This window comes from Corythoichthys intestinalis, chromosome 2 (assembly GCF_030265065.1).
Source record: "Corythoichthys intestinalis isolate RoL2023-P3 chromosome 2, ASM3026506v1, whole genome shotgun sequence".
NCBI classification, from domain to species: domain Eukaryota; kingdom Metazoa; phylum Chordata; class Actinopteri; order Syngnathiformes; family Syngnathidae; genus Corythoichthys; species Corythoichthys intestinalis.
In genome coordinates this window covers 13,528,591-13,552,347 of record NC_080396.1, presented here as the reverse complement: position 1 = coordinate 13,552,347, position 23,757 = coordinate 13,528,591, and the positions used below count along the sequence as shown (strand labels likewise).

Genomic DNA, 23,757 nt, shown 5'->3' with positions numbered 1-23,757 from the left:
ACTGCTTTTGAGTGCTGCGAAACAGAGACCTGATTTCTTTGGTGTTATTCACATTAAAGATAAATATTAAAGATGTTTAAAAACAGTAGCTGATGAGCATGCACATTACCATCTTCGTATACTGTAATTCAACCGAAGATGGCTTTTTCTGTGAAAACAACTTAACAAAACAAACACAGTAAATCAGGAAAAAGGGCAACTTTTCAATGCTTTCTTGATGAAAACAAATAGCCTCCAGTGAGGAACTTAATGGCGCCGCATGTGACATTTGCATTCCTCGGATTTAATCGGCCTTGTCCTTAAAGATCGATGACAGTGCAGAACCCAATTATGGCTTTGCAGTTCAGCTCATTAACACAACTCAATCAATTGGCGAAAGCTCAAGAGAGATTTTAATTCAAAGCACACACGAGGATGAAAAATAATACGGTATATCTACTGTGTCAACATCACATGCTAGTAGCAGGACATCATCTTACCTGCTTTCATTTCCTATTTTCAAGATTTTCTAGCACCTTGTAATGGGCGTACACTACTTAAGCTACTAGATATCAAAGTTGGACTTGTTCTTCTCAATTTGCATTCAATCGTTCAATGCCAGCAAGTACAAAAAGGCAAACCCAAGAGTGAGTGATTGGCTGAGTGACTGTTCTAGGTCGCACCAGTCCAAAAATGCACAATGAAGAGGAAATTACAATATGTGCATCGTAATGGAGTAGTGCTGTACAATACTGTATTGATCTTGATGTATATTGCCAAAATGACATACAACTTTTTAATCAGCATTCTACTTGACTATCGTTACTATCACTATTTGGTAAAAATAGACCAATTTTCAATGACGCGTAGTCTTACATTGGTGGGTACGGTGGCCGAGAGGTGTCAGGCGAAATGCAAAGTCCGAACACTTTGCAATAGAAAAAATCAGGAACGAAAATTGCAAACACTTTGCAAAAGAAAAAAAGCACGAATGCAAGCTCGCACAACACGACTCCCACTTGCCAAAGCACGACTGCAAGCTGGCATAAGCAAGAATCCAAATTGCCACAACACCAATGCAAATGGCTCGCAACACGAATGTAAACTGCCACAACACGATCTCCAATTCCTAAAGTGCGATTGCAATTTGGCAAAAGCACGAACTCCAATTGCAACAACACAAATGCAAATGGCTCGCAAGATGAATGCAAGAAGCCATAGCACAACCGCAAAAACGGTAGTAGTCATGATTGTTTGTGAACTTTAAATTGACAACAACCGACAACCGGAGTTGTATTGCATTTGGGGCGGAAGCTATCGATTATTTTAGTAGTTGAATAATCGAGTCATCAGATTAGGAACATTTAATGCATTGCTGAATAAATTTAGGAGATCTAAAACAAAGGCTTGCTAAGATTGCACTTTCAAAAAAGCATGAAATGCGAATAGAGAACAAAATTCCCAAGCGTTTCTTCAAACAATAAGAAATTGCATTTTCATTTAAAAATACATTAAACTACCTGAGTTTAGGCTCAAACGGTATTAAAAAAAATAATAATAAACTAGGCCTGCAAGCAGGACTGAACGGGCCCTCGCAATCTAGCGCAACTCGGACGTCACGCAACTCGGACTGTGTGCAGGTCAGGGTGGTGGCAGATGCTCCTCTCTAATCATCTCATTAGAACATAACATGCTCGAAAGTCGCCTATTTACATTCCCACACCCAAGAGATAAAAACCCCTATTGGAGAGAGTACTACAAAAAAGGAGCCACTACTGAGCTGTGCAGCCAAGCCCTTATTCAAAACCAAAATTAATCTTCTAACTGGGCCAATTCGACGAAGTGTGCCAAATATTGTGGCTATATAAGCTGCCTGAGTCTTTGAAAAAAAATATTTCCTTTAAATGGCGGATAAAGGGTCGTCACGGCAACAGACAGAGACACGTGGACATGGGCCGTAAATAAGTATTACAATAGGTCTTCAAATTACAATGACCAACCTGAAAAGAACTGGACATGTATTGGAAAAACGAGTGACTTTCTATTGCCACTAGTTGGCGCTGTAGGGTTGATGCAAATGATCTCTACAAGGCCCTTCAGGGTATGACTCTCAACAAGCACGGGAAGTTTGGCGCAGATATGTTGTATATCTGCCGAGTTATGACTGTTCAAAGTTTTTGGAGAGAAAAATTGTTGACAGTCATTTTCACTTTCCTGTTTGGACCCCTCCGCTTCAACGAAACTTCAATATTTTTCATCAGGCACCTGAAGACAGGTCTTAAGCCTTCCCTTATGCAGGTTTGAGGTCAACAGATTTTTTTTCCTTGGAGGAGGAACCTGTCTCGTAAAAAAAGGCATTTCCTGTTCTCACTAGGGGGCGCTAGGCCTAATGGGTAATATTTCAATGCACTCGTGTTAAGGGTGGGATGTCGCACATACATGCCAGATATGAAAAAGATGGAACGTTGTGTGAAGGAACTATTAGTCATTTACTGAATTTGTCATTTTGCCGAAAAAATGGCCGACTTTGGCACCCCGCCCAGGTCAGGCCCGTGAATGAAAACACACCATTTTGATAACTTAAGATTTCATATGCCTCATGAACAGTCTCGCCAATTTTGAGAATGATCAAACTAATTCCCTAGGTGCCAAGGTGTAAAATGTGCACACTGTAAATCGATAAAAATTTCACATTCAATCCAAAATACCCGATTTCCTGTTGGGTTTGGAATATGCATGCAAGAGACTTTTTGGAGCAGTTTTGTACAAGGTATCGACTCTCCGAATTTCATCCCTTTACGTTGAAAAAACCTAAATGGAGAGGCCTTTTTGAAAATTTCAAGGGGGCGCCACTGAGCCATTTTGTTACATGTTTTCGTAACGTTGCAAGATTATTGAACGTTATGCAAAGCCACATGTATGTCCAAATTTTTGTGAGTTTTCGTGCATGTTCAAGCCTCCAAATGTAAACTCCTACTGTGAACCGATAAAAATTTCACATTCGATCCAAAATACCGGATTTCCTGTTGGATTTGGAATACGGGTGCAAGAGACTTTTTGGAGCAGTTTTGCACAAGGTATCGACTCCCCAAATTTCATCACTCTATGTTAAAAAAACCTAATAGGAAACGCCTTTTTGAAAAATTCAAGGGGGCGCCACTGAGGCATTTTGTTACATTTTTTCGTAACATTGCAAGATTATCGAACGTTATCCAAAGCCGCATGTATGTGCAAATTTTTACGAGTTTTTGTGCATATTCAAGCCTCCAAATGTAAACTCCTACTGTGAACCCATGAAAATTTCACATTCGATCCAAAATACCCGATTTCCTGTTGGATTTGGAATACGGGTGCAAGAGACTTTTTGGAGCAGTTTTGCATAAGGTATCTACTCCCCAAATTTCCTTGCTCTATGTTGAAAAAACCCAATAGGAAAGGCCTTTTTTAAAACTTCTTTCTGTCGCCACTAGTTGGCACTGTAGAGTTGATGCAAATGACCCCTACAAGAACCTTCAGGGTATGACTCTCAACAAACACGGAAAGTTTGGCGCAGATATGTTGTATATCTGCCGAGTTATGACTGTTCAAAGTTTTTTGCGTGACAAATTGTTGACGTTCATTTTCACTTTCCTGTTTGGACCCCTCCGCCTCAACGAAACCTCAATATTTTTCATCAGGCACCTGAACACAGGTCTTAAGGCTCCCCTGATGCAGGTTTGAGGTCAACAGATTTTTTTCCCTTGGAGGAGGAACCTGTCTCGTAAAAAAAGGCATTTCCTGTTCTCACTAGGGGGCGCTAGACCTAATGGGTAATATTTCAATGCACTCGTGTTAAGGGTGGGATACCACACATACATGCCAAATATGAAAAAGATTGAACGTTGTGTCAAGGAACTATTAGTCATTTACTGAATTTGTCATTTTGCCGAAAAAATGGTCGACTTTGGCACCACGCCCAGGTCAGACCCGTGAATGAAAACACACCATTTTCAAAACTTAAGATTTCATATGTCTCCTGAACAGTCTCACCAATTTTGAAGATGATCCAACTAACTCCCTCGGCGAAAAGGTCTCAAATGTGCACCCTGTGAATCGATAAAAATTTCATATTTGATCCAAAATAACCGATTTCCTGTTGGGTTTGGAATATGCGTGTAAATGCTTTTTTGGAGCGGTTTTGGACAAGGTATAGACCCCCCAAATTTCATTGCTCTACGCTGACATACCCTAATGTTATAGGCCAATTTTAAAATTTCAAGGGGGCGCCACTGAGCCATTTTGTTATATTTTTTTGCAACGTTGCAAAATTATCGAAATTTACAATTTTCCGGACGTATGTGCAAATTTTGGTGACTTTTCGTGCATGTTCAGGCCTCCAAATTGGCCGTTTTCATTTGCCCTGAAAAAAAAAAAAATAAATAAAAAAAATAAAAATAATCCTTTGCAAAACAATAGGGCCTTCGCACGTCTAGTGCTCGGGCCCTAATGAGGGTCTTAATACAACAAAAGAACAATTGGTTAACTTGCATAGCATACAGTAAGTCCGCTAGCTTAAATGCTATAAAATGCTAACTTTATTACAATGCTCTTAACAAATCGTTCAAACACACTTTTCCATAAAAACGGTTAAATATACCTATAAAATAAATTACGAACGCACAAAAAAAATATTAGTTCAAACAAAAATTACCTAAACAGGGAGCAGCTGGATTCAGCCATATTAGACGAGTTATGGCATAGTCACTGTTGCCACTAGAGGGCTGTGTATCCACCCAAATAAATAAAACTAAACGCAAACACTTTCAAAACAAACCATCACAACGCTACTCTAATACCCCTTTCCCACTGGCCAAAAAACCCGTGTCAATCCACTAACAATCGGCTTTTGGTGGCAGTGGAAAGGTGCAGCGACCCGCCTCGACCCGTGTTAATCACCCCGCCAAGCGACTCGCGTTAAAATCACCTCGGCTCTGATCGTCATGCAGTGTGAAAGCAAAACCCCAGGTCAACAGTCAACACCCTAATCTACGTGGTGACGTAGGCTCTTACGTGATGCGTCATAACAACATGCCAGTCGCCTCCCCTTTAACACGCCCCACAACCGTAGTTACGTCGATGCTAACAACAAAGCTAGTAGAAGAAGAAGAATTCACGCCGCCTACGTTGCCTCAGCACAAGCAGAGTGTTGATCCTTTGCCGCATTTCGACCATTTCGAGGGCAGTAAAAAGCATGAAAACAGAGAACACAAACGGAAAGGAGGCTTCCATAATGCTCTGCATTGTTTACTTCCTTGAACTGAATGAATTCGGACGCACTTGTCGACGTTGATCTTAGCGTGGTGACGTCACGTAACCTTACGCACGGCTGAGGAGGGGTGGGGGGTTAGACGGGTGAAAATTTTTAAAAAGACACGGCTTTTTTTTTTTGGTCAATGGGAAAGGTGCAAAATGCCAATTGCTAGTGGGTTGCATCGGCTTGGAAAAAAAGCGCGTTGACCCACTAGTTTCAGTGGGAAAGGGGCATTATTAAACAAATATTCGAATCAGCAAAATTTGATTCAAAGCTTTTTTCCGAATCGAATTACTAGAATTAATTAACCGTTGCAGCATTAATTGCATTTATGTCACATCCGTCGTTCTGTGATTGGTTCTTTCAGATTCCGTCTGTTCATATTAGCCCCACCTCTTGCACAGATTTTGAAATTCAGCCTAAACGACGGAAGCCCAAATTGACTTGCCATGTAACTTGTACACGTGGAAAGTCAGGCTGGCTCGCCAAGCTACTAATTAGTGTCTGTAAACTTTCAGGTTTCACTGTCCTAGTTTAAACTACTAGTCCTGTGCTATTTCATATTTGGTGATATTAATACAGTGCCTTGCAAAAGTATTCGGCCCCCTTGAACCTTGCAACCTTTCGCCACATTTCAGGCTTCAAACATAAAGATATAAAATTCTAATTTTTTGTCAAGAATCAACAGCAAGTGGGACACAATCGTGAAGTGGAACAAAATTTATTGGATAATTTAAATTTTTTTAACAAATAAAAAACTGAAAAGTGGGGCGTGCAATATTATTCGGCCCCCTTGCGTTAATACTTTGTAGCGCCACCTTTTGCTCCAATTACAGCTGCAAGTCGCTTGGGGTATGTTTCTGTCAGTTTTGCACATCGAGAGACTGACATTCTTGCCCATTCTTCCTTGCAAAACAGCTCGAGCTCAGTGAGGTTGGATGGAGAGTGTTTGTGAACAGCAGTCTTCAGCTCTTTCCACATATTCTCGATTGGATTCAGGTCTGGACTTTGACTTGGCCATTCTAACACCTGGATACGTTTATTTTTGAACCATTCCATTGTAGATTTGGCTTTATGTTTTGGATCATTGTCCTGTTGGAAGATAAATCTCTGTCCCAGTCTCAGGTCTTGTGCAGATACCAACAGGTTTGTTCCTGTATTTGGCTGCATCCATCTTCCCGTCAATTTTAACCATCTTCCCTGTCCCTGCTGAAGAAAAGCAGGCCCAAACCATGATGCTGCCACCACCATGTTTGACAGTGGGGATGGTGTGTTCAGGGTGATGAGCTGTGTTGCTTTTACGCCAAACATATCGTTTTGCATTGTGGCCAAAAAGTTCAATTTTGGTTTCATCTGACCAGAGCACCTTCTTCCACATGTTTGGTGTGTCTCCCAGGTGGCTTATGGCAAACTTTAAACGAGACTTTTTATGGATATCTTTGAGAAATGGCTTTCTTCTTGCCACTCTTCCATAAAGGCCAGATTTGTGCAGTGTACGACTGATTGTTGTCCTATGGACAGACTCTCCCACCTCAGCTGTAGATCTCTGCAGTTCATCCAGAGTGATCATGGGCCTCTTGGCTGCATCTCTGATCAGTTTTCTCCTTGTTTGAGAAGAATGTTTGGAAGGACGGCCGGGTCTTGGTAGATTTGCAGTGGTCTGATGCTCCTTCCATTTCAATATGATGGCTTGCACAGTGCTCCTTGAGATGTTTAAAGCTTGGCAAATCTTTTTGTATCCAAATCCGGCTTTAAACTTCTCCACAACAGTATCTCGGACCTGCCTGGTGTGTTCCTTGGTTTTCATAATGCTCTCTGCACTTTAAACAGAACCCTGAGACTATCACAGAGCAGGTGCATTTATACGGAGACTTGATTACACACAGGTGGATTCTATTTATCATCATCGGTCATTTAGGACAACATTGGATCATTCAGAGATCCTCACTGAACTTCTGGACTGAGTTTGCTGCACTGAAAGTAAAGGGGCCGAATAATATTGCACGCCCCACTTTTCAGTTTTTTATTTGTTAAAAAAGTTTAAATTATCCAATAAATGTTGTTCCACTTCACGATTGTGTCCCACTTGTTGTTGATTCTTGACAAAAAAAATTACATTTCATATCTTTATGTTTGAAGCCTGAAATGTGGCGAAAGGTTGCAAGATTCAAGGGGGCCGAATACTTTTGCAAGGCACTGTATGTCAGTGTGAGTATTTTGCAAAATCCAATTTTGACTAGGAGTGTGATGCAAGCAATGCTCTTGAGAAAAACAGAGGGGTTACATAACCTCATTAAATAAACAGATACGAGCCTGATTAAAATATATTTCAGGCGTTTTGATACTGTGTTTCCAGTAAATTCACATCAAAGAGATAAGAGTAGATCCATAAATTATTTACATGCCTTTCAAAAAGAAATCATCAAGGCAGGACATTGCCATTCCTGAATGTGTTGTGGCGACTTGCCCCAGAAAAATAATTACACGGGTGGCAATGTCAGCATGACACAGACAATTGCTTTAAACACAACTGGATGCAAGCACAGTGTGCTGCTTTTATAAAACATCTAATACCACTGTAGGTAGAAACCTCAGAAATTCCACTGTTAACTTGATCCTGCAATAATGGAGGGAAACAACTTGCCGGTCAAAACTTTGTAGGATTTTGTACACAAACAGACTAAGGCCACGTTTACATTACAACGATCTTACACAATAATGCAAAAGTGGCGTTTTGCCGTTAATTCCACATTTACCCGTCCATTATATGCGGGCATAGACTTCACCATCAGTTGACGAGACAGCTCCTACAGACATTCCGCTACGGTTTCCCATAGGGTGGTTGGCCAGGCAAAGCGTCGTGGCAGCCATTACTGCGCTAAACTCAACATGCTGCGTTTTAAAGATTCAGGTGGATTTAGGATGAAGGTTTTAGTGCATACACGCAGGCAGGAGTGTCTCAAGATTAATTTGGTCGAGGATTCAAGGTAATTATTATATAAAATTGCACCATGCATGCACTTTGAAATGCTGTGGAAAAAAATTAAATGAATGGAATTAATTAGCGTAACTTTAGCTTGAAATATTTACGTTAAAGTGCATGTGACACGAAAAAGCATGTTTATTTCATAATACACGCGGTATTTTATGCTCCTCAATGACATGGACCGCTTGGATGTGTGTGGAAGCAATGGCTAAATTTATTTAGTTTTTTGAATCCCGCGCCATGAAAATGAGTGACTTCCGGCTTCGGTCTTGCATTGAGGAGGAGGGCGCTGTGACGTGTACAGTTGAAGGCGTCCTCTTCACTTTCCAGCCGTACTGTTGTGTATGAGGACTAAGGATTCAGCTGATTTTGCGGATTAATACGTTTATTTTTCGCATCACGCCTGCCAAATGGCTGCAGAAAAATCTTGCTGTATGAGGGAGAGGCGTGTGCGCCTTTTTGTTGTTTCAAAAGGTTCCCATTCACCGTGGATATTGGCCAAAACAAGCCCAACTACTGTGGGACCATTGGACTTACGAGGAAGTGAGTAAACATCTTGTTTTGTATTATGTCAAATACAAATACAGCGATTAAAAGTAAACGCTACAAACTTACCTTAAATAAAGGACTACTTACGTTTGATCATTGATAGGCATGTAAAAAGCTCTCCTCATGCACATTAGCTGCACAACAACTGCAGCCGCCCTCCTCCGGGGAACGAGCTGTAAATTGCTCTCCGCCGGGCGGTTTGCCGGTCCACGAAGACAATCGACAACCCAGTCGTCATGTCAAATAATCCGGGCTAGTTATGTGTGATTTTCCGCTTCGAAGACTTTGAAACATCCCTCGGTTCGGGTTAGCGTGTCGGCTAGCTGTCACGCCTCTTGGTTTGTTTACATTCTCCGAAGCCGGGGAAGGGAAATGACATATCTCCGATTTAGGTGGCATAAAACCCCTGCGAAAGATCTCTGAGGCTTTTAAAAACTCCCAGCCTGGTTCATTGTTCAAAACCGCAATCATGGGCAAGACTTCCGACCTGACTGCTGTCCAGAAGGCCATCACTGACACCCTCAAGCAAGAGGCTAAGACACAGAAAGTAATTTCTGAGTAAATAGGCTGTTCCCAGAGTGCTGTATCAAGGCACCTCAGTGGGAAGTCAGTGGGAAGGAAAAAGTGTGGCAGGAAACGCTGCACAACCAGAAGAGATGACCGCACCCTGAGAAAGACTGTGTAGAAGGGCCAATTCCAGACCTTGGGGGACCTGCAGAAACAGTGGACTGAGTCTGGAGTAGAAACATCCAGAGCCACCGTACACAGGTGTGAGCTGGAAATGGGCTACAGGTGCCGCATTCCCCAGGTCAAGCCACTTTTGAACCTGAAACAGCGGCAGAACCGCCTGACCTGGGCTACAGAGAAGCAGCACTGGACTGTTGCTCAGTGGTCCAAAGTACTTTTTTCAGATGAAAGCCAATTTTGTATGTCATTCGGAAATCAAGGTGCCAGAGTTTGGAGGAAGACTGAAGAGAAGGAAATGCCAAAATTCCTGAAGTCCAGTGTCAAGTACCCACAGTCAGTGATGGTCTGGAGTGCCATGTCAGCTGCTGGTGTTGGTCTACTGTGTTTTATCAAGGGCAGGGTCGATGCAGCTAGCTATCAGGATATTTTGGAGCACTTCATGCTTCCATCTGCTGAAAAGCTTTATGGAGATGAAGATGTCATTTTTCAGCACGACCTGGCACCTGCTCATGGTGCCAAAACCACTGGTGAATGGTTTACTGACCATGGCATTACTGTGCTCAATTGGCCTGCCAACTCTCCTGACCTGTACCCCATAAAGAATCTGTGGGATATTGTGAAGAGGAAGTTGAGAGACACCAGACCCAACACTGTGGATGAGCTTAAGGCCACTATCGAAGCATCCCGGGCCTCCATAACACCTCAGCAGTGCCACAGGCTGATTGCCTCAATGCCACGACGCATTGAAGCAGTCATTTTTGCAAAAGGATTCCTGACCAAGTACTGAGTGCATAGCTGATATGATTAATTGCAGGTTGACTTTTTTTGTATTAAAATACACTTTTTTGTATTGTCGGATGAAATATGCAAATTTTTTGAGATAGGGATTTTTTTGCCAAAATCATCAATACTGAAACAATAAAAGCCTTGAACTACTTCAGTTGTGTCACGTAGTGTTGCACCGATACCATTTTTTGGGCCCGATACCGATACCTGGCTGTGCTGTATCGGCCGATACCATTCCGATACCACTCTGTTTGCAAAAAAAAAAATTTTTTTTACATATAATATATATATATATATATATATATATATATATATATATATATATATATATATATATATATATACACATACATACACATATACAGTATATTTATATATATGTGTATATGTGTGTGTACGTATAAGGGATGCAACGATACAGTTAAGTCACGGTTCGGTACGATTTTCGATACAATTCAATACATTTAATGCTCTGAAACAGAAAATACAGCTGTTATTATTATTATTATTATTTTAATTTGCTAACAAGCAAAAATAACAGTGCCATCATATAATCAAGCATTTTAGTGCATAATATTTATGTGCTTACTTCTTACTGATCTGAGGAAATTTTGTATATACTGTAAGTGGTGAGAACAATCTTTACTGTTTGTAAAGTGGGGCACACTGTTGATTGCTGCAGCTCTCTTAGCAGCTATATTTACCATATAAGCAAAACATCCTATTTGTGGTCCGAGTCCATCTGTAACATGTGCTCAATTAACAGTATTTGCAGCATTATCTATAGTCACTGATATGGATTGATTTGGCCTGCTTGACTTTCATTCAGTCATGGCGGTTTCTAATTCATCAATGTAGTATATGGACTAGGCGTCGCTCTGGGCTCACGTAGCTAATGGCATGGGATCTAATGTAGCACATCTAGGTTGCTATTTGATGATATCTAGTGTGTGCGCGCGAGAGTTGGCATGGGATCTAACATAGGACATCTAGGTTGCTATCTGATTATATCTAGTGTGCGCGCTGCGCCGCTTGAGTGTTTTCTGGCCACAGAAGTCACTTCTGCTCATTACTGCACAACACCATTATAATATGACAATCGACTTTCATAAACAGGACGAGTTTGAAGTACGGCGCTCTTAATTTGGCAATCATTGTTCATCATGAAACCATGAGTTTGCTTAGTCTCTCACGGTCTTGAGCTTTCTGATCCCATCGGCGTTACAACAGCAAGCGTTAGCTTATGCATGCTAATCATTTGTGAATGCCATGTTAGAAAAGCAGCGTAAAATCGCGGATATGCGTTGTAGTGAACATGCTTAATGTTGAAGACGAAGGTGTTATTTTCGTTTGGTAATTTCGAGACAAAGATATACAGATGTCATGCATCGGGATTGAAGTTGGCTCACGTTGGGAGGACAGTTCATTTGCGCTAAACTGATGCCAGTAGATGGTATCGGCGCCCTAAATGTTGGTACTCGTCGATACCGATACCATCAATTTGGCCCGGATTGGCGCCCCCTGCCAATACTGGTATCGGTGCAACTTTAGTTGTGTGTAATGAATCTAAAATATATGAAAGTATATTGTTTATCAGTACATTACAGAAAATAATGAACTTTATCATAATATGGAATTTTTTTTGAGAAGGACTAGTACATTGGCACATTATCGCCATTTACTGTTCCGGAGCACAGAAAATTCACATTTGCGTTGTCAAGATTTCCACCTTTGAAGGTGTTTTCAAATTTATGTGTTTTCAGTCCCACAAAATGCAGACGCCGTGTAAACAGTATAGCTCCCTGGAAGAGTTTTTGCGTTGTCAACCCCGTTGCCATTATTGTCTAAATGGCCCTTAAAAAACAGTCTCTATGTGTTCTTGACATAGCTGAGCCATCATGAGTCGTGAAAATCAGATGCAGATGTGAAGTGAATGCTTGTGTGTAAGTTGTATGCCATTTTATTGTTGTTATTTATCTATGCATTAATAAGGGATGCACTTTCTTTTTTTTTTTTTTTTACTTGTATGATAACAAAGACGTATTGTATTCTATTCTAAATAGGCCTGCAACGTAAGAAAAATACAAAACCTAATTTTTGCGGGATTAACACATGCTCTGAAAATAGTGGTACTCGTTTAAAAATATTTCACTTATTGGAATGATATAGTGTTTTTTCAGAGAGCATTCGAAAATTTGAGCGAATGCATTATCATAGGCAGTTGTGCCCCTTTATTGCTATACAGTACATAATAGTAGTCTTTACAACTGCATGAACGGATGGGGAGGTACTCCATTTTATATACAAGATCCCTGTGCAGTATTAAAGATGAGCTTTAAAATGGAGGGGCATTTCTCATTGTCATGAGTGTTTATGTTTCGAGGAACTATGAAACTTAATTTTTCTTGCCGTGTAATGTACATGCACTTTTTATTTGAAGCACTAAATTCACTTGACGCGAATTGTAATATACAAGTTATATTGTTTTTCCTCCCCTTGCAAAAGACATCTTCTCCATCTGCCGTTAAGTAAATAAATGTTTCCGCTAAACGCAGAAACACTGTAGCTCCATTCAAAGGCAATGTACTGCTTTATGCTTGAGTAAAACCAAGGATATTCTGTTAGATGTAAAGCAAAGGAAGTAGTAAAATTAGTTAATAAATTACTGATAAGGCAAGGAAAGCTGAAAGATACCATGGCAGAAAAGAAGCAGCTTATTGGGGGTTGGTACTGTCGCCTCTAAGTGACTTTTTCTTTGCTATCCTCCAAAAATCAGTGGACGTCATGCTGTTAAAAATCCATTTTGACATAGGGGGTGAAGGTGCATTAGAGAGATAAAATGGGGCAGTGGAAGCCTCGCGAATTAGTTGAAATGATGGACATACCTGGGATGGGGGCTTTAATACCTTCTTGGAAGTCAGCATTTCCTCATCTCTGTTTTCTTTTAGAAGTTATAGATCTTAACAAATAGGAAGGAGCTATCAAAAATAACATTTGGTTTGAATATGTGCTTTATACTCACAATTTAATTGAACTCATTTACTAAAAAATAGTCATGGTGGGTCATAGATTTTAAAATATTATGAAGTCTATGGGTGGGTTGGCATCAGTTTTAAAGGTATGAAAATCCAAAGCAAAATGAAGTACCATGGTATCCAAATGAATGCCCTAAATCAGGGGTGTCCAAACTTTTTGCAAAGGGGGTCAGATTTGGTGTCCTAAAAATGTCGGGGGTCGACCTTGGCTGACGCACTTTACATAGAACAATTAGGGCTGTCAAAATTATCGCGTTAATTAATTTTTTAAATTAATCACGTCAAAATATTTGACGCAATTAACACATACACAGAATGACCCGCTCGCATATGGCCTCAAACAGATTACAATGAGGCCATTTATGGACTTTAAGAGTGAAGAGAATGCCACCGGCCGCTTGGGGGCAGCGCCGTTCCATACTCATGTTATTTCTTCTAAACGTGGGAGAATTAGTAGTTGTGAGACGTTTATGCTGTATTCACAATGTAATGCAAATTGCTATTTGTGCTCCACACATATTTCGGTAAGTTTTCTTTCTTTTAGTGGCAATTATGTGTCTCTTATTGAATTTTGGGTAAGATATGTACAGATATACGTTATACAGTAAAGGCGAGTAGACACAGGCGTTCTTTGGACGGCGGCGTTTATTAGCATAAGCTTCAGCAACTCCTTCACAACAAACATAAGTATCGTTTAGTGAAAACACAACAAAAATAATATTCCTATCTCGCCAAAAGAAAATAATGTTCACAAAGAGAAAAGCACTTCAGGCTATAGTAATGAGGCCCTATTCTGACACACAGTTAAACAACAATGCAAAATGAACTGACATTCCATATCAAAATAGCTTAGCAAAATACACGTAAAACTTAGACTTTGGTCACTCTATTTTTATTATTGTTATTTTTATTCTTCTTATTATTGTATTAACTCTACTTTTGATTGCAAATTTTACAAATTTTATTAAAACGAAAACATGAAGAGGAGTTTTAATATAAAATTACTGTAACTTGTAACTATAACATGTATCGTTTAAGAACTACAAGTCTTTCTATCCGTGGATCACTTTAACAGAAAGAATGTTAATAATGCCATTTGTGCATTTATTGTTACAATAAACAAATACAGTACTTATGTACAGTATGTTGTATGTACAGTGGGGAGAACAAGTATTTGATACACAGTCAATGGGAAAACCCATTGGCAGTGTATCAATACTTGTTCTCCCCACTGTATATATCCGTCGTGTGTCTTATCTTTCCAATCCAACAATAATTTACAGAAAAATATGGCATATTTTAGAGATGGTTTGAATTGCGATTAATTGCGATTAATTACGATTAATTAATTTGTAAGCTGTAATTAACTCGATTAAAATTTTTAATCGCTTGACAGCCCTAAGAACAATATATTTAACCAAAGTTTAGCAACCCATTCTGTGTGTCACATGTATTATTTTTTCACATTTATTTTTTTTTTTTTTTATTAATAATTTCAACAATCTTGCAGCTAGCCTTTGTGGCGTTCCCTTTCGACTCGAGCTCCTGCAAAATACTGCTGCTGTGAAATTGAACTAGCTTCAAGTTGCTTCAATTTCTCGCTGCGTATCTTCCATGTAATCTGATCGTATATGTCAGCGTGTCTCGTATGTAATGTCGCGTCACATTTTGAACTCGTATGTAATATCGCGTCACATTTTGAACTCTTTAAAAACAGCGACTGTCTCTTTGCAAATGAGACACAGTTGCTGCGTATTTTAGTGAAGAAATAGTCGGCCGTCGCAGTCTTTTTTTGTTGATTGTCGCTATTTTAGAAAATTGGAAGGGTCACGCGGGGTAATGTTGCTTAGAGTGCTGCTGCCTTTTAGTGGGTAAATGAGGAGCAGCATTTAGTGTGTAAGCTACTTCATACATATGCTGGTAGCTGTACTGCTGACCAATTTATTAAGTGTGTGCGGGCCAGACGTTATTGATTTTATGACAGAGGCTGGGGGCCGGATGAAATTTGACCATGGGCCACATTTGGCCCCCGGGCCGGACTTTGGACATGTCTGCTCTAAACAGTGGGATTTTGTACGAGTATGCTCGGTTTTTTTTATTCATCTGCCACAGCAGAGCAGAGTGGACCCACATTCAGTTGAATCATGGGTTGAGTGCTTGTTTTGTGGACATGAACGCTGAGATTCACAGACTAACTAATGTGGATAAAAAGAACACTAGCGAGTTTGAATTTGTTTTCTAAAGAAGTGCCTCGGCACTTCGCTAAAGGTGAACTAAATCATGGTGTGGAGAAGCGTGTATTGTAATGGAAACCACAACTAGACCATAGTAGCGTGTGCCTTGATATCTGCCATAGATTAATACCCTGAATTAACCATACCATGTTTAGTGTAATATGACAATTATATTTTCAAACTTTCTTTCTGATTAATCCTGGGTGTATTTCAGTGACGGATGCTGGTATTTCAAGGAGGGGAAGCTCAAGGTATGTCTGCCTGTGAGTGCTTTGTGATGGTGGTGGGGCTCAGCGGCACCCGCTGCTCGGTAGGGAATGAACCAAGAGTGACAGAGGTCAGGCTCCAAACACAAGCAGCTACAAAAGAAAATAAACACCAGAAATAGAAGCTCGATTTTTTTTAACAAAGAAAGTGTCCCTCAGATGATTAGTAAAGTCTCCAGTTCAACTCAGAACAACGGAATGAAAATTGAAAAATTCTTTCCGCGGAAGTTAAACAACAAGATCGCTGATTTGTCATTCCACTGTCAATCAAAATGGGATTCAGCCTCAGACAGACCATCATGCAGAGAAGCAGAACGTCCAGGCCAGCCAAGCCCTGCCCACTGCACATAGACCCCCAGACATGCACAGCGTTCAATGGGCGTGACAAACACAGCCTTTAGCCAATGACTCGTCTCGTTTCACAGTAGTGGAACAATGCACTCACAACTCTGGAGATGCACAGTGTACACACTGTTTCCTAAAGCCAGCCGCGGTATAACCAGTGATAAAGAAGCTGATTCTGAACAAAAGTTGAGTGCATATTTGGTCAATGACTAGTACACACAACACTAAACATTTGATCACGTATTTTTTGATATTTTAGGGGAAGCTGAGCTTCCTTTGCAATCTTAAAGCGATCGCCTCTGGTGTATTTATAAAATACAACATAGGCCGTATTTTGTCATTTGGATGTGTAAATCAAATTAAAGCTACTGTTATTTCTCTCCGTCACAATTATGTTGAGCTATAATTCAACCCCTTGAAAGAGTATTTCCCCCATTTAACGTAACTTTTTCAGACACTTGCTCTTCATAGGCTCAACAAAGGAAGCATACAACTCTCCGTTTACAATGGTGCCATCAGGGTGTTTTTGAAATATTGCTCTGGCACTACGTGGACTGAAAGTTCTAACTCTTTTTAAATCGACTGTGATTTCCTGACTATAAGGCACACCTGACTAAAACCACAGAATTTGACACAAAAACTATATTTGTCCATACATAAGCCTCACTGTATTATGGGATATTTACACTAGGGCTGCAGCTATCAAATATTTTAGTAATTGAGTAATCAACTGAAAATTCTATCGATTAATCGGATGAAACATTTTTTTAGGTAAAGAGCAATTATAAATATACATGAGGAAAAAAATGACATTTAATCCAAAATTGAACCATTTTCAGTCAATCAATGTCCTTATTTTCCGTGTACATTGTTGAAAACAGCCAACAATTGCATCTCAGAGGAGAATAGAAAAAAAAAAAATCACTGCTTTCACTCAAAGAACTTCTAGATCTTATTAAAAAAAACAACAACAAAAAACATATTTCTTACTTAAAAATGTAATTACGCTTGATAACACACATCACTTGAAAGCTACCTGTTTTTCCCACGTGTTTCAAATGAATTTCCATTTGTGTCAAGCTATTTTTAAGTTCTAGTCACGGTAAGTTTTAAGTTAGTCTAAACTGTAAGTATTGATAGGATTTTGAGTTTTTGCAGTGTTCAAAATAAATGTATGATACTTACTGTATTGGAGCACATTAGAGACGAGTGCTACTTGGTGTTTTATTCAGCAATGACTACTGAGCTAAAACTGACAGTTGGCTTTATTATGTTTTAATTTTACACCCTCATCACTCTACAGCGCTGTGTTTTTACAGATTAAATAAAGCCTGTATGTAAGACACGTTAGCCACGCATCGACAGTGGTCATATTCAATAGAAACCTAGCCCTCCGAAGGGCTAACGTTACGTGTGCAAGTGACAGTAACGTTATATTTATTAGCGCTAAGAAGTCTACTGCTTAAAGATGGCGGCTGTTTACTAACGCTGCCCAGACGCGGCCGAGTCTGTCATTCTGCGTCTGGTCCTAAATGCATGCAATATCTATAAGACGCATCGGACACTACCTGCTACCACACTAGCATCATGCGGGCGTAGTTTTTAGCAATGTCGGCGTAGTTTGTAGCGGCTGTCGGCTGCACTAAGGTATTCTTTTTTTATTGCTTCTTCCTCTACGCACGTGACGTCAGCGCGTTGTCCCGCATTAAAAGTAGTCCGGGCAAAACATGATGCTTAGAGCTGGCAAAATTAAACGATTCCTCGGGGTGAATAAAATTACTCGGATCATTTTGAAACTCGAGTTACTCGAGTTGTTCGAGTATTCGTTTCAGCTCTAATTTACACCAAAAGATATTAACCGGTAACACTTTATTTGACAGCGGCATCATAAGACAGTCATAAGACCAAATGAACCACCATGAAGCTTGGCAGCCAATTGGTTCATTGCTTCAAGAAGCTTCATTTGGCCATAACTGCTCCTTTGAGGGAGACAGTCAACCTCTGCTGCCACCTGCTGTCAACACATTTGTCGTCCAACATGCCTCCTACCATGCATTGCGGCTCTACAGATAACAATCTAAATTAATGTTCTGTGACAATTTTTTTTTCAGTTACTGTTCCAGTTGTTTCATTAATGGCTAGTTATGGTATTTGACATCTTTATTTGACAGTGGCGCCATAAGATTATCATAATTATGACATGACACTGCCATGGGCAATAATAAATGCTTATGGCAGATATCATTTTGTGTCATCCGGCAAATTATCTAACTTTTGAATGGAAGTAAAAGATCCCAGCTGAACATAAATGGAGCTAGTGACATAATTTGCAGGATGAAACTTAATTACATCTGTCATATGCATTCATGAATGCCTATGATAGTGTCATGTCATAACTGTGACCGTCTTATGGCAGTCTTATGACGCAGCTGTCAAATAAAGTGTTACGTAGTAACCCAATAAATCAACAAATAAGACGGAGGATTCATAATGAGCGGAAAAAAGTTGCGGCTGATAGTCCGAAAAAATTACGTTACTTATCATGTACTCTCAAATAAAATAGGAAGTTTTCAGTTTATGAAATACACAAAAACAGCCCAAAAAAATGTTCCCTTAAGTGTGTGACTGACCATTGTTACCCACCCCTAACCACAAAGGCAAAATAAATCCGAATAGACTCCATCAAAAGGCAAGAGAAAAAGTTAAACTAGAGATTAAAAATGACATTAACCTGACAATTTTACAGCACAGACCTGTAGGTGCGTGAGTCAAAACGAAAGACGGGGACTGTAGGTTTGTGGCTTCATAGATAAGTGGTTCACACACAGAAAAGGGTTTTTTTTTTCTAATCACACAAATCATCCTTTTGCCATTTACGGGTGGAGAAACAAGCTCAAGACAGAGGAGCACCAGGAGAGAAAAAGTGAAAGCGAAGGAAGATAAAATGTCAACCTGTCTGGCTTTTCCAGGCAATCTCAGACTGACTGACAAATTAATCTCCCCGTCATCGTACCATGGATATCTCCAACTCATGCACACAAAACTCCCTCTCCACTTTATTTCACCTTGCTCCTTTTAATGGATATTTCCTGTATTTATTTTTTGGGTTATATTCACTCTCTTGACTGACCACAGTAGCTCCAGCTTCCTGTCAACTTCTGACCACCTTATCTTACAACAACATAGTCAGTCAGTATGTATAATGCAGAGCTCAACATACTTGGAAAAAGCACAATCAGAGCCTCATAGGAGTGTGCAGTTCCTCCTTCCTTTCCCCCAATGTGTCATACTATTATCAGAAAGAACATCTGCTTCTTCCTCTTAGCAGAATCGCGACAACAAAAGATTCAGCTTCCTGATCAACAATTCTGCCTTTTGCAAGAGGATTTTCGTTTATACTGCTAGCTGAACTGTAATTATGTGAATTTCTAATAAAAATATTGGTATTTTTTGGTTTTTAAACCAACGTGGTGCATGGTGAGACAGTTATACAAGTAGTGGACAGGTTACAAAGAGAGAGATTTCTGGAGAGGTAAAAGAGATTGATGGTAGGTGAAAGGAGAAATGCTTACATGTTTCTCCCCTTCGATCCTCTTGTCAGCCTGTTGAACAGCCTCTAGGTACTTAAAATGCAACTCCATCAGTCGATCAACCTGGCGAGAAAAAGTAATTGAAGCAGGGAAAGAAAAAGCGAGTGTGGCAGCATACAAAAGGCGAACGGAAAAATTGAGGTGTATGAGTGGAAGGATAAGGAATACACCAAATGAAAATGGGAAATATACAGTGCCTTGCAAAAGTATTCCGCCTCCTTGAACCTTGCAACCTTTCGCCACATTTCAGGCTTCAAACAAAGATATAAAATTTTAATTTTTTGTCAAGAATCAACAACAAGTGGGACACAATCGTGAAGTGGAACAAAATTTATTGGATAATTTAAACTTTTTTAACAAATAAAAAACTGAAAAGTGGGGCGTGCAATATCATTCGGCCCCCTTGCGTTAATACTTTGTAGCGCCACCTTTTGCTCCAATTACAGCTGCAAGTCGCTTGGGGTATGTTTCTATCAGTTTTGCACATCGAGAGACTTGCCACGTTTACATGGAGACAAATATTCCAATTACAATCGGAATATTTGTTCAAACCGAATAAATGTGTTCCATATAAACACCTCATTCGGAATGAACAGGCCCAAACCGAATGGAATTTCATTCCGATTCACAGGGGTGGAATATTCCTTTTCCCAAACCGATTAGAAGTAAAATTATATCATGTAAACAGGGAAGCGGAATGTTGTCTGGTTGCGTTCTTTCTGCACATGCTCCGTACTGACGTCACTTTGTGACGTAAGTAACGTCACTTGCAACATGGCTTCCAAGCTCACGCACAGCGCACCCACACAACTTTTTAAATGAACGGCGTGTCATTCTGAAGTTTTGTTTCCACTCGAAAAGTTAAAACAGCAGCTGATCTGACGATCGATCTCCATGTTTTGCAATGTGACGCTTTGTTTTGATTAATCTGCGCATGTCAGACGGCAGTTGTCAAACGTCCTTTCGGAATAAAGGCAGACACATGTAAACGCTGGATCGGAATAGATGAAGTGACATGTAAACAGCTGATGTGAAATTTCCATTCGGAATGATTTGAATCGGTATGAATAAAAGTCAGCATGTAAACGTGGCTACTGACATTCTAGCCCATTCTTCCTTGCAAAACAGCTCGAGCTCAGTGAGGTTGGATGGAGAGTGTTTGTGAACAGCAGTCTTCAGCTCTTTCCACAGATTCTCGATTGGATTCAGGTCTGGACTTTGACTTGGCCATTCTAACACCTGGGTACATTTATTTTTGAACCATTCCATTGTAAATTTGGCTTTATGTTTTGGATCATTGTCCTGTTGGAAGATAAATCTCCGTCCCAGTCTCAGGTCTTGTGCAGATACCAACAGGTTTTCTTCCAGAATGTTCCTGTATTTGGCTGCATCCATCTTCCCGTCAATTTTAACCATCTTCCCTGTCCCTGCTGAAGAAAAGCAGGCCCAAACCATGATGCTGCCACCACCATGTTTGACAGTGGGAATGGTGTATTCAGGGTGATGAGCTGTGTTGCTTTTACGCCAAACATATCGTTTTGCATTGTGGCCAAAAAGTTCAATTTTGGTTTCATCTGACCAGAGCACCTTCTTCCACATGTTTGGTGTGTCGCCCAGGTGGCTTGTGGCAAACTTTAAACGAGACTTTTTATGGATATCTTTGAGAAATGGCTTTCTTCTTGCCACTCTTCCATAAAGGCCAGATTTGTGCAGTGTACGACTGATTGTTGTCCTATGGACAGACTCTCCCACCTCAGCTGTAGATCTCTGCAGTTCATCCAGAGTGATCATGGGCCTCTTGGTTGCATCTCTGATCAGTTTTCTCCTTGTTTGAGAAGGAAGTTTGGAAGGACGGCCGGGTCTTGGTAGATTTGCAGTGGTCTGATGCTCCTTCCATTTCAATATGATGGCTTGCACAGTGCTCCTTGAGATGTTTAAAGCTTGGGAAATCTTTTTGTATCCAAATCCGGCTTTAAACTTCTCCACAACAGTATCTCGGACCTGCCTGGTGTGTTCCTTGGTTTTCATAATGCTCTCTGCATTTTAAACAGAACCCTGAGACTATCACAGAGCAGGTGCATTTATACGGAGACTTGATTACACACAGGTGGATTCTATTTATCATCATCAGTCATTTAGGACAACATTGGATCATTCAGAGATCCTCACTGAACTTCTGGAGTGAGTTTGCTGCACTGAAAGTAAAGGGGCCGAATAATATTGCACGCCCCACTTTTCAGTTTTTTATTTGTTAAAAAAGTTTAAATTATGCAATAAATGTTGTTCCACTTCACGATTGTGTCCCACTTGTTGTTGATTCTTGACAAAAAAATTAAATTTCATATCTTTATGTTTGAAGCCTGAAATGTGGCGAATGGTTGCAAGATTCAAGGGGGCCGAATACTTTTGCAAGGCACTGTATGTTTTTTTTTTCTCTTCGTTGGGCATTTTATGGCTTGTGTGACTTATACTCAGGTGCGACTTGTAGTCCGAAAAATACGGTACAGAACTTGTCTCGGTGGTTCTTCCATTTTTTTTTTTATTCAATCGCTGGCTCCAGACCCGTATTTTCAGCAATCTCCTCCCATGAATTGCTTGCCATTTGGCAATCTTCATAATGTCTTGACGAGACATTGTAGAAGTTGTCGTACTTAGAAAAATAATGTTTGACAATGGCGGTGATTTCGCGCTGAACAGGAAACAACAGTCTGAGCGGACCAATCGTAGTCCATTTCCACCACGTCACACGCGTTGACGCGACGCAAAGTCGGGAAAAAAAGAAGGAGCCAGAGAGGCTACAGCGCAGCGTCGTAAATCCGGTCTTCCTTGACGGCGCAGGTCTGACGCGGAAGCATAACTCGGCCTTTACTGTGCACCAAATGAGCAATATTTCAGTGCTGTTTACATGGCCGACTCGGGGCAAACTGACTCACACACATAAGGTTTATCTGTGTGCGTCATGCACGCACAGTGCGCAGTTACTTGTTTTGATGCTTCTGCGCATGCGGGTCAGTATGCTCTGCGCGTCTTGGACTGCAAATTAGTGCGCATACTTAATACTTGAATGGGCTAAATGGACAAAGGAAGTCCGAACAGGCACGCCAAAAAAACCCAGATATGACAAAAAATCAGAATTGTGCATTAAGCCCTGCAATACGAACCTAGCCTAAGACTAGTAAGTATTTTCTTATTAGGATCCGCTGTTTATACTAGAAGTATGACTCTGTACTTTCTGTTTATTTTGGACTGAAACCAAAAACACACCATTAGTAAGGTTTTAGCTGAAAAAATTCAGACAGTTAATTATCAGTACCTCACTAGTCGAAAGTCCATTGTACATATGTTTTACTTTCTACACCAGGCATTTGCTCTTTATCATTAAACACACAAATTTACCCAATATGAAACTGAGGCACACAAATGCCTCAATTAGAGCACCACGCTGAAAATCAATCTTAATCACATTTGCAGCAGCTAAGACGGCATGAAGGACAAAAGAAATGCACCAAAAATGAAGAGTACTGACCTTCTCACAGTCATTCTCTGTGAACTTATTAAGGAGTCTGCTTCTCTGTTGGGACTTGAGATTCCTCAGCATGGATGCAATAATTGAACAGACGTGCTCTATAAGAAAATACAGAAAGGAAGGCAAAAGTTCATAGTTTTTTTTTTCGTCGAATAATACTAGTGAACCCTCCCAAAATCCTAACAGTTCAATCATTGTGTTACAACGACTGGAAAAATGTATGTATATAACTTTGGTACCTAAAGACACGAAATTAATTTGTTCCGGAGTGGCTTTCGTATCGTTTTTTTCGTATAATGAATTGCCTTTTACATGTAAATTACCTAATTCAATATCCAATATCTATTAAAACACCAAATTAAATTTGCTGTCATGTCCTACGATTGCCTGTCTTCATTTGTAATGCTTTGTCGCCTCCTAGTGATGCTTAACTCAATTGCTCCCAAAAACGTATGAATACGTTCTATTTTTAATTGTTTCAGTG

General features: G+C 40.1%; 1 protein-coding gene across 1 annotated transcript in view; it reads right to left on the bottom strand.

Annotated features, from left to right (window-relative positions):
- ctnnbl1 (catenin, beta like 1) overlaps nucleotides 1-23,757 on the bottom strand; it is a 116,358-nt gene that overhangs the window by 19,189 nt on the left and 73,412 nt on the right. The window contains exons 12-13 of the mRNA XM_057827759.1: nucleotides 23,274-23,371; nucleotides 19,730-19,810 (exon numbers count right to left, since the gene is read on the bottom strand). Coding sequence (XP_057683742.1) covers nucleotides 19,730-19,810; nucleotides 23,274-23,371 — 179 coding nt within the window. The remainder of the gene's footprint in view (nucleotides 1-19,729; nucleotides 19,811-23,273; nucleotides 23,372-23,757) is intronic.